Genomic DNA, 12,282 nt, shown 5'->3' on the forward strand with positions numbered 1-12,282 from the left:
TTCACTTCTCACATTATAATTAGTATATTGCAAAGCCTTAAGTAACTAGGTGTTATTAGGTAGTCTAATTAAATTAAATGCTATTCTTTCTTAAAGTGTACAAAATATGATTTTGCTTTCTATATCCTGAGTTATGGGTCACTATTGGAAATATTGTGTAGTAAAAGATTATAATCACTTTATATTATAATGTAAATAATTTTAATTATTAAAAGTTAATTTAGCATTGTTGCTAGTTTATACAATTTAGTATTGAGGCTATATAAAAATAAATACTGATTGGCTGTCTTAGGAGTCAGATGTTTGATTAATATTTTTCCCCCTTTCAGATTTTAGAACACAAAGCCAAAATTAGGCTTCTTCACTTCACAGCGGCTGCATATTATCACCTGTCTGCTCTTAGAATTCAAAGAGCATATAAACGTCACCTGGCTATTAAGAATGCTAAGAAGCAGATCAGTTCAGTCATCTGTATTCAGGTTAGCTTCTCTTTTTCAGTAAAACTCTCCAATTTTTCTGTTATCATTGTTTGGAATTTAATAGACAACTTATGAAGATCGTATAGCCTTTAGCCTTTTGCCATTGACGAGTAAAGAATAGTTTGATGTTTTATGTCACAAAAGTAAAGCTGTGAATTATTCCCCAAAGTATTTGTATCACTTCTTTTCTCACATTCTTCTCAATACATGATATCTGAAGACTTTCTGACTTTTGCCATCCTGATAAATGAGACATGGTACCTCATTTTTGTTTTGGATTTCTTTGGTTACTGGCAACTCTTAAAGATATTTTCCATACGTATTGGATTATGTGCTTTTTTTTTTTTCATTTCTCGTTCTCATTTTTCTGTTTTTTTTTTATTATTAATCTGTAAATTCATAATAGTGGGGAGGGTTGAAAGATATTTCAATATTATATATCTTTAACTTATGTATGTGTATATAGAAATATATATGCATTTATTTATTTATCTTTTTTTGTATTAACAAAAGTTAAGTAAAAATGAAAACGTCTTTATATATTTTAAACAGAGATGGTTTAGAGCAAGATTACAGCGGAAGAGGTTTATTCAGAAATATGAGAGCATAATAAAAATTCAGCGTGAAGTTCAAGAACGGCAGGACCAGCAAAATAAGGCTGCGTTAGTAATACAGAAAGCAGTACGCCGTTTTCTCCTCCGTAAAAAACAGGAAAAATTTAACAGTGGAATCACTAAAATTCAGGTAACTGAAAATTGTAGGGTTTTAGTGGAAACTTTAACTTGTAATTTAGCTACCTAAAATCTGACACTTTAAAAACAGACATATACATTTTAGAAAGTTAAGAAATTAACCAGTACAGTAATTCATAAATACTACACTAACATTATTTCATTACTAAGCCCATTATTTTCAGATTTCTACAAGGATGTTCATGATTAAGAGATGAACAGATTGTTTTATCTATTTGAATAGATTTAGACATCTTTGGTCATTGAACGGTGACTCGCTATATGTATAAGGATATTGTATATATTTGTTTTTAGAAAAATAGATTTTACTATTTATTAGAACCAAAAGTGAAGTTTTAGTTGAAAAGCATCTGTATTAAGTATAAATTTACAGAAAATATTTACATTGAGGCAATAGATACAGTTATTAGTTCAAAACATCATGGGATATAATCTTAAAGTTACTCTATTTTCTCTCTTTAAGGCATTATGGAGAGGATATTCTTGGAGGAAGAAAAATGATTGTAAGAAGATTAAAGCTGTACGACTAAGTCTTCAAGTGGTTAATAGAGAGATCCGAGAAGAAAACAAACTCTACAAAAGAACGGCACTTGCGCTTCATTATCTTCTGACATATAAGCATCTTTCAGCCATTCTTGAAGCATTAAAGCACTTAGGTTGGTTGTTTTTAACAATATCTTGTATAAAATCAGAAACTTATTTTTACTTTTGAATGTTGAAAGAATATTGCAATACTACCTTAGTAGCAAAAACTTTATTTTATCACTGTGTGTTTACCTGTGCTCTTTTTTTCCGTTTCAGAGGTAGTTACAAGACTGTCTCCTCTTTGTTGTGAGAACATGGCCCAGAGTGGAGCAATTACTAAAATATTTGTTTTGATCCGAAGCTGTAATCGTAGTGTTCCTTGTATGGAAGTCATCAGATCTGCTGTACAAGTCTTGCTTAATGTAGCTAAGGTAGTTTGCCATTTTAATCATGAAATGTTTATTGATCAAGAAATCCGACCCTGCAAGTTAAGCCTAAACTTGTTCATCACTAGAACTTAGATTTCAAAAATAAAATTCATTTATGTGCAAGAGTCAGAGGGAAAAAAATGTTTAACCTATAGTATAACCATAGATGGAAACATTAATTTTTGTATAATTTTAATTCTTCTGTCTTTATAATATTAATAACAATGGTAACTAGCCTTTACTGAATACTTACTATGTGCTAGGCAGTGTGCTAAGTTTTTTTTTTTTTTTCCGTGCATTATTTAATTTAATCCTTTACAATAATCCTGTAAGGTAGTTATTATTCTCGTTTTATAGAAGAGGAATAATAGTACTTATGGAAGTTAGGTTCCTTTGCCTAAGGGTCTAATTCGGATGAATGGTAGAGTTGAATTTGGATTCATTTCTGTCTGACCCTAGAGCAGGTGTCTTATCTACTGCATTATACTGAAATAGTAGAACCTCATTATAATCATATTTGGCAAAACATGATAAAGATTTTGCTAGATAATGCTCTATATATTAGAATTTTAAAGTCTTTTGACTTTGGACTAGTAAGCTGCTACGTACACCAAACTATATTACATTCAACTAAAGGTATTGAGATGACAGATTGTCTTCCCCGCTTAACCCTTCAACTACAACTTAGAGTACCTGATAATTTCTTATTTTGAGGTAGTGTAGCATAGTGTAAGGAGCCCTGGTGGCGGTGGTTAAGCATTTGGCTGCTAACCAAAAGGTTGGCAGTTTGAATCCACCAGCTGCTCCTTGGAAACCCTGTGGGGTAATTCGCCTCTGTCCTTTAGGGTAGCTATGAGTCAGAATGGCCTTGATGGCAATGGGTTTGTTTTTTTGGTTTAGCCTAGTGTAAGAACACAAATTCTGGTGCCAAACTACCTGGGTTTGAGTCACAGCTCTGCAGCTTCCTGCAAGGTTGCTTAGCCGCTCTCTGTTTAACTTTCTCAATGGTGAAATGAGTTTTCTAGTAGTACTCACCTCATAATGTTATTGTGAGGATGAAATGAGCTACTACACAGAAAGTACTTGATGCATAGAAGTGCTATTTATGTGTTAGCTGTGAATCTTTTTTGGTTCTTATTTTTATCAACAAAAACCAAAAACCCGTTGCCGTCAAGTCAATTCTGACTCATGGTGACCCTACAGGATGGAGAGGAACTGCCCCATAGGGTTTCCAAGGAGCAGCTGGTGGATTCGATCTGCCGACCTTTTGTTGGCAGCTATAGCTCTTTTACCACTGTGCCACCAAGGCTCCATTTTTATCAATAGTATCATTATTTGTTACTATGAAAATTTCTATATGAATCTAGTGAGAAAACAATTAGATAACTAACTGAGGCATGGAAATTATATCCTAGCCGTATTAGTATCAAGTTTCTTTTCTTTTAAAACAACTTCATCTTCCTCTCAAGAAGGCATGTAGTAAAAGTATAATAAATTAGATCTTAAATTTTTATTACATATCAAAGATGAGTTATCTTTTTTCCTGAGAGGTTCTCACTAAAATCTTCCCATCTTTAAAAGCTTACCTTTATTTACTTCAATTTGTTCATTTTTAGAGATTTTAGATTTAATTCATTTTATGTGGAACTTTGGAAATGAGTGAGAAGGAAAAGATTTAAAATGAGGATAGGCAAATAAATAGAATTCACAGATGTCAGTAATATCAAGAAGTCATTTGTGGAGTCCTTTGTACTTGCTGCAGATGAAGCAAAAATTTGGCTATAAGCTTTTTATCTGGTTGGGCTGCTTCTAAAAGTGTATGTTTTTATCATAACTTCATTTCATTCTGTTTTCTTTAAGTATGAGAAAACTACTTCAGCAGTTTATGATGTAGAAAATTGTATAGATACACTACTGGAGCTTTTGCAGATGTATCGAGAAAAGGCTGGTGACAGAGTTGCAGACAAAGGTGGAAGCATTTTCACAAAAACTTGTTGTTTGCTGGCTGTTTTATTGAAGACAACAAGTCGAGCCTCTGTAAGTGTTAATTGGTTCATTTCCTTTGAGGTTATTTTCTAGTTTCTTGAGTATTTTCACCCTGTTTCTAAGTCTTTTACACATTTCCTTCAGTGATATTACAACTAAAATGGGGTTTATTATTTGTTCAGACTCTTTTTGCGCTGATGAAGTGAATTGAGGATATAAAACAGAAGTCATTTCTTTATGACAGATCAAAGAAACTTTTAACTATAACCTACCAAATTCTGAAAATAGAATTTATTACAACATTATGAGTAACCATTTACCATTTATTTGAGGGAAGTAACGAAGTATTCTTGCAAGGTAGAAAGCCAGATATGTACACCTCCTTGTCTTCCTGTTGTATTCATAAACCCATTTCAGGCTGTTCTATGGTGAGACCTCTGAGTTATTCTCTGTAGGTGTCTTCCCCACTTACCCCTTCTACCACAACTTACAGTACCTGATATTTTCTTATTTTGAGGTAGTGTAACATAGGCCATGATAGGGTTGTGGCCTTTATTCTGAGAAAAGTGGGAAACCACTGAAGGATTTAAAGCAAGGAAGTGATGTGCTACAATTCTGATTTTAATGATCACTCTGCTGATTGAAGAATGGGTTTGGGAGGGCATGTGTGGATATAGGGACAACATTAAGGAAGGAGGCAAGTGTAGATAAGTAGTGGTCTAGGCAAGAAATTATGCCTGAACTAAGGTTGTATTAGTGAGATAGAGAAGGGGATAACTTTTGATACTTTGAAGAGGCAAAATTCACAGTATTGGTAACTGGATATGATAGATACATTGATTATATATTGCTCTTTGTATTCACTATACAAAAGAGAAGATTTAAATAGTGCGTTTGTAATGTCCTTGAAAATTAGTTGATAATTTAAACCAATCTAACTGCTGAATTTGGTGAGCTTTGTTTTTTAATTTGTTTTCTTGGAGAGATTTGTTTTTGATTTTTAGAGGTTTATAAGTTTACTTCATAGTGTTTATTTCTTCTAATTTATTTTACTAATATAGAAAAGATACAAAATGTAATGCTTATTATCAGATTCTAATAAATGTAAATTTTCTTTTTTAGGATGTTCGAAGTAGGCCCAAGGTTGTTGACCGTATTTATAGTCTCTACAAACTTACAGCTCGTAAACATAAAATGAATACTGAAAGGATACTTTATAAGCAAAAGAAGAACTCTTCTATAAGCATTCCCTTTATTCCAGAAACACCTGTAAGAACCAGCATAGTTTCAAGGTGAGCATTTAAATGTACTCTCAGTTTTATTTCACTATTCATTCAATCATTTATTTATTTAGCAAATATTTAATGAACAAGAATGGAGTTTTTGGTAAATCTAAAGGGCCATCTCAGCAAATAATAAAGTAATAACACTGTAACTATGGACAGTTAGTGGTTACTCAATAAATTTTTCATATTAAATATTACTAAGCTTGTTATAGGTTTTGCTACATCATTTTTTTTTTTCTGCAGGTAGGACAAGCTACACTGTTACCAAAGCTGCCAAAAGTCCCTCTTGTTCAAAATATTAACCTCTAACTCCTCCCATAATCCCCCTGATACTTGAAATTTCCCCTTTATAGAATTTTTTCTGAGACCTATAGAGATAATTGTGATTTGACTAGTTTAAGACATGTTACTTCAGAAGTTTAAAAAGGAAAAAACTCTGGGCATTGAATTACCTGGTCAGCCACAAAGATCCTGCTATCCCTGTTAGAGATGAGAAATGGTGCTGAGGTTGTTGTACGGCATGGAGCTGTCTAATTCAGAAGAAAGACAGTAAAAAAGCAGATAAGTGAACCATGTAATAAAGACTATAACAACTGCCAGAACAGAAAGTAATTTGGAAGACCTGCTTAAGAAGGGTGATCAGGAAACCCTCTGTGGGATGGAATATTTAAGCTGAGACCCAAACGATAAGTAAAATGACAAGCTGAGGAAAGGGTAAGATATGTTGGGGATGGGAACTGAATTATGGTTCTGTTTTGGATAAGCCTGGGATGCCCATGAGATAAATAAGAGGAAAATACAAATAAGTCACTGAAAAATCAGGTCTATAATTCTGGGCTGGAGTCCAGGCTAGAGATATAATTTAGGGAATCATTAGTTTCAGGATATAGATGGCATTTAATTGAAAGCAATGGGAATGAATGAGATCACCTGGGGAGAAGAGTATAGATAGAAAGGAGAGTCCCAAACTGAAACCCAAGATAGCCCCAACTTTTCCAGTAGTCAGATAAAGGACCAGCCAAGAGCTCTGAAAAGGAATTGCTAATCAGACTTAAAAAAAATTCCTAAGAGTGTGGAGGTCACTGGTGAATGTGGTGACTACATGCCAGATTAATGAGGATTGAAAAACTAATGGAACACATCAGATACATTAAATATTCATGAATTTATGATGATACAGAAAAAAAGTCATTGGTTACCCTGGGAAGATACTGGAGAAACAACTTAGGATGCTAAATATGGATCAAAGGAAACAACCAAGTATTTATCCCGTCTTTTGTATACAAACTATATCTAGGGTAACCAGATGGATGATGTAGAATGTTCTCCTTTATTAACAAAGTCTGTTTAATAAATGCAGGAGGAATTTGAGACTGTCACTGTTTGTAACCCCTAATGAAATAATAGGTGTACTCTAGGCCATTATCAATTCTTGGCTGCTAATACCTTTAAATGAATTGAGTGGATCAACTTACCTGGGCGCTTTGCTCCATGTAACATATAAAAGTTTGTTAATTTCTAGAAAAAAAAAAAATGCTTACTGTGATTTTGATGAGTATTGCTTTGAATCTGTAGATCAGTTTGGGGAGAGTCAAACTCTTAACAGTATTGAATCTTCTGATCATAGACATGGTATAGCTCCAGTTTGGGGGATCTTCTGTCATTTCAGTAGTATTTTATAGCTTTTAGCATACCAATATTGCACATATTTTGTTAAATTTATCCCTAAGAGTTTTATATTTTTTAACAATATTTTAAATCTTATTATTTTTTAAGTTTCCAATTGTCTAGTGCTATTATATAAATACAATTGCTTTCTGTGTATTGATCATGTGTTTTTTCTTTTGGGGGCTGCTTTTGACAGACTGAATAGTATTTTTTTATCTTTGAACAATCCTTACATTCCTGAGATAAATGGCACTTGGTCATAATGTGTATTTTTTTTTAATATATCGTTGGACTCAAGTTGCTACAATTTTGATAAGATTTTTTAGGTCAACTTTCCTGTGGGATATTGGTCTATAGTTTTCTTAGTGTTTTTGGCTGGCTGTGGTATCAGTAATGCTGGTCTCATTGAGTGAGTTGGGAAATGTTTCCTTCTCTTCTATTTTCTAAAAATTTTTTTTTAGAATTGGTATATTTCTTTCATAAATGTTTGGTAGAATTTACCAGTGACACAGTCTTCATTGGAAGGTTTGAAACTAGGAATTCAATTCATTGAATAAATATACAACTATTTGAGTTATATTGATTTTCTTTTTTTTTTTTTTTTGAGTGAGCTTTGATGGTGTGTCTCTTTCAGAGAATTTCCCCATTTCATTTAGGTTATCAAATTTTGTGGTTCAAAATTGTTCAGAATAGTCCCTTATTCTTACTTCTAATATTTGTAGTGATATCCCTTCTCAATCCTGAAATTGCTAATTTGTGTGTGTACATTTTTTTTCCTTGACTAGTCCAGCTAGAAGTTTATCTTTTCAGTGAACCACCTTGTGGTTTCATTATGTTCTCTGTTGTTTTCTGTTTTACATTTAATCTGTATTCTGGTCTTATCTTTATCATTGCCTTCATTTTGCTTGCTTTGCATTTAATTTGCTTATTTTTTTCCTAATTAATTGTAGTTGAAGCATAGATCACTGAATTTAGACTTTTTTTCTAATATAAACATTTTCATGTTATAAATTTTCCTCTAAGCACTTCTTTAGCTGCATCTCACAGATTTTCTTTTTTTATTTCCCATTTGTTTTCTTCTTTTGATCTTTGTGTTTTATAGAAGGATGTTATTTAATTTCCAAATATTTAGTAATTTTCCAGGTTTCTTTCTGTTGATTTCTAGTTTAAAATTCTATTGATGTCAAGGAATGAACGTTTTATTATTTTAACTCTTTTAAATTTAGTGAGATGTGTATAAAACAGCCCAGAATACCATATAATTTGCTGAATATTCCTTGACCACTTAAAAAGAACATATGTTTAGCTCTGTTTGGGTAGAGTGTTGTAGGAATGTAAAGTTTGTTGATAATGTTGTTCAAATTTTCCATATTGTTACTGATTTCCTGTCTACTTCTATCAATTAATAGAAAGAATTATTGAAATCTCTATAATTTAGATTCATCTATTCCTCTTTCAAGTTCTAGTAGTTTTTGTCATGTGTTTTGAAGCTCTGTTATTAGGTGAACATATCTAGAATTGCTATGTCTTTATAATGGCTCTTTTCTCATTATTTAATTTTCCCCTTTATCCTTTATTGTATTCCTTGTTGTGACATCTACTTTATCTGATGATAATATAGCTATGCCAGCTTTCTTTTGATTAATATTTGTGTGTTATATTTTTTTCAGTCTTACTTTTTTTATCAAATCTAATAATCTTTGCCTTTTAATTGGAATGTTTAGACCGTCTACATTTAATGTAGTTATTGATGTGATTGGATTTAAATCTGTCATCTTGGTAATTCTTTTCCTTTTATCCCATCTCTCCTTTGTTCTTTTTTCCCTTTTCCTGCCTACATTTTTTTTTTTTTATTATTAAGTTAATTTAGTATTTTTTATGATTGCATTTTGTTTCACTACTGGAAATACCACATATAAGCTATACCTCTCTATTTTTACTGTGGTTACTCTCTGTCTACAATATAGATGTTTAACGTTTTTCAGTCTACCTTTGAATAATATTTTATAACTTTGCCATGCAATTTTGATTGTATTTTACCAACCAATATATCAGCACAAAGATTGAAAAAAATAAAGAAATAAACAAAAACTTCTTCACATATGGTTTGAGAAGCTCCTCTGTAAACCTTACTACTCATTTTCAGGATTTACAGGGGATAAAGGAAAGTCTTTAATGATTCCATAAGTATGTATTCAGCAAAATCTGAAAGATGACAAATTCTGCAAGATAAGTGGCTTGATTTGCTTATCAAATAATTAGCAAGAAAAAGAGAAAGAGAGCGAATCCTTGTTAAAAGGGAGTTGAGAGATATGTCAACCAAATGTAATGCAGGTAGTTCTCAACTTGTGATGGGGTTCCATTCCGAGGACTACGTTGTTAGTTTTGATGTAAGTCAACTACCTCCTTTTTTTTTTTTTTAGTTTTCATTATTATTGCTTTCTATTATCAGCATCTTTATAAATCCAATCTTTATTTGTCTTTGGGGGTTGGAAACATTACATATAAATATCTGTGAGTGAACACATGAGAATAACATCAGCAAATTACGCACTTCAACATTGTACATAGTATATATTACTAATGATAAGATATACAAAAACACAACAAAAAATGGACACCTGTAAGTGTAGCTCCTCGTGACTAGAATATGTTGTCTTAAGTTGGGACTACCTGTATGTGGCTCTGGCTTGTATTCTCACTCTAATGAGTCAGCTATTAAAAGAAAAAAATTGTTTGCATCAGGATATTTGAACATTGACTACATGCTTGATGATATTTTCTCTTACCATGTTTTTAGTTGTGATAATGGTTTTATGGTTATGGTTTTTACAAAAGATTCCTTATCTTTTAGAGATACATATTGGGGATTTATTTATGAAATATGACATCTGAGATTTTTTTTTACATAATAAAGTAATTTGGGGAGGTTAATAAATGAAACAAGATAGGACATATGTTGATAATTTTTGAAGCTGAATAGTGGCTACATAGAAGTTCACTATATTCATCTCTATATACGTTTGAAATTTTTACTGATTTTTTTACCATGAATAAAAAGTGAAGAGGCAACATAACAACTGTAGATAATTATTTAAGAACTATTTGCTTTGAAGTAGAGCAGAGAAATGGAATGATTGTTGGAAAGGGAAGTGTGGTCAAGGAAGGTTTTGTTCATTTGAGGTGCTGTAGCTGGTTTATTATACATGCATGATGATATCAGGGCTAAGAGTAGGGAGGGAAGATTGAATAGTTACTCTAAGAAGAAAAAATTTGAGTAGTTGAGAGAGGGTGGGGTTGGTATTACAGATGGAGGGCTTGACTTTTGATAGGAGAAAGTACACTTCTTCCATTTTTAACAGAAAAAAATAAGAAGATGGAAATGCATATACGTGATAGGGATTTGGAAACCCTGGTTGCATAGTGGTTAAGAGCTACAGCTGCTAAACAAAAGGTCAGCAGTTTGAATCCACCAGGCGCTCCTTGGAAACTCTGTGGGGCAGTTCTACGCTGTCCTATAGGGTCGCTATGTGTCGGAATCGACACTACAGCAATGAGTTTTTTGGTTTAATAGGGATTTATGTGAGAAGATTCATGAGCTTCCCCAACTGGTAGATACTATTTTGTCAATGATGTATGAGATCAGCTGAGAAGCAGATCATGGAGGCTATGTGAGGGAGGTTTGAAAAGAGGAAAGGAATGAAATATTCATCTCAGAGACTGAGAAAATATTTTAAGTGTCCATCTTAGGTTTGCAATCATTGACATAAAATAAAATTAGTCATTCTAGTTGTGTAATTTTTCTTTAGCAATATCAGCTGTACAGATATGCGGAAGGCACACATTTGGAATTAACCTGGAATAGAATTTTCCAGGTGAGTTCAATAAGAAAGGAACAACAGAGTTAATGGCATTTGCAGGGTGATTATATTGAAAGACTTAAGCTGAACAAGAGAGAAGTGAAAACATGAGAGTTCTGATGGATGATGAGTATGTGTTGAGGTCAAGTGAACTGGAGAGGTCAGTGGGTGAAAGAATTGAGGTAGTAGGTGTATTAAAGCAAATGACATGGATAAGTCAGAAGTGGTGGATGGAGAAGAGAAGTCTCAAATTGAAATTTCAGAGGTGATGCACTTTATGGTGATGACAGTCTAGTGTGTGACTTGTTTATGTGAGAAGGGATTGGCTGAGGTAGAACAGAAGGAAAGAAAGACAGACAAAAACTTACAGACTAGGTTGTTGGCTTTTTTTGGCCACATGGATGTTATTACTGAGAATGGTGATAGGAGTTGATAAAAGACCAAGAACTAGGTTTCCAAGGAATAAGATAGAAAGACTGGGAGTTTGGTAGAAGACCAAACGAAAGTGGTAGAGCTAAATAAATAGCATAAAGTTCAAAGAAACCAGGATCATTTTTCAAGATGATGGAGAGAAATCGTCTGGAACCAGTAATGGACAATAATATGATTAGTACTCATGCGTCTTTGAGAGGGTTGTAAGGGTAGGATGTATTCAGAAATAGACACATTTTAGTCAAGATAAAAAGGCGAAGGTAATACTCTCAAGAGAGGAACTTTATTAAGTCTTTTTTTTTTTCTCCACAGACTTATGCCAGATTGGGTTTTAAGAAGAGATAGTCTGGAGGAAATCACTAATCCTCTGAAAGCTATTCAAATGGTGATGGATACACTTGGCCTTCCGTATTAGTAAATGTAAACATTTTCAGTGTGTATAGCAGAAAGAAATATTAAAGCTAATCATGTATATGTGTATGTTTTTACTCTTTTTTATAACTTCTAAAATATGACTTTGTATTAAAATTAGAATAAATGACTAAACTCTATTACATTTTTAAGTTTCTTTTATTATTTGATAACTTTATGCATATAATGAGTTAATATGTCTTAAGGTGAATTATAAAACAGTTAATTAATGTCTATTAAAGTACTATATTAGTTTAAATGCAATTATTTTCCTGAAGGGTAAAGAACAGTATACCACTCGTGTTTTATATAAAAGTTGAGGTGTTTTTGTAAAACAAATCTTAGAAATTAAAGATGCTGCCAATTCATTTAAAGTAAGAAGAGGATAAAATAATCCCACATATGCTTATTGACACCATCCTCATTTGTATTCTTGATTGACTGGACCATCCCAA

General features: G+C 32.6%; 1 protein-coding gene across 1 annotated transcript in view; it reads left to right on the forward strand.

The window, feature by feature from the left end:
- Positions 1-11,893, forward strand: part of ASPM (assembly factor for spindle microtubules) — a 55,219-nt gene extending 43,326 nt beyond the window's left edge. The window contains exons 22-28 of the mRNA XM_023730368.1: positions 330-479; positions 1,032-1,223; positions 1,695-1,887; positions 2,033-2,187; positions 4,045-4,221; positions 5,293-5,462; positions 11,729-11,893. Coding sequence (XP_023586136.1) covers positions 330-479; positions 1,032-1,223; positions 1,695-1,887; positions 2,033-2,187; positions 4,045-4,221; positions 5,293-5,462; positions 11,729-11,831 — 1,140 coding nt within the window. The 3' untranslated portion in view covers positions 11,832-11,893. The remainder of the gene's footprint in view (positions 1-329; positions 480-1,031; positions 1,224-1,694; positions 1,888-2,032; positions 2,188-4,044; positions 4,222-5,292; positions 5,463-11,728) is intronic.
- Positions 11,894-12,282: the final 389 nt, after the last annotated feature.

This window comes from Trichechus manatus, unplaced genomic scaffold (genome assembly GCF_000243295.1).
Source record: "Trichechus manatus latirostris isolate Lorelei unplaced genomic scaffold, TriManLat1.0 scaffold00035, whole genome shotgun sequence".
Taxonomy (NCBI): Eukaryota; Metazoa; Chordata; class Mammalia; order Sirenia; family Trichechidae; genus Trichechus; species Trichechus manatus.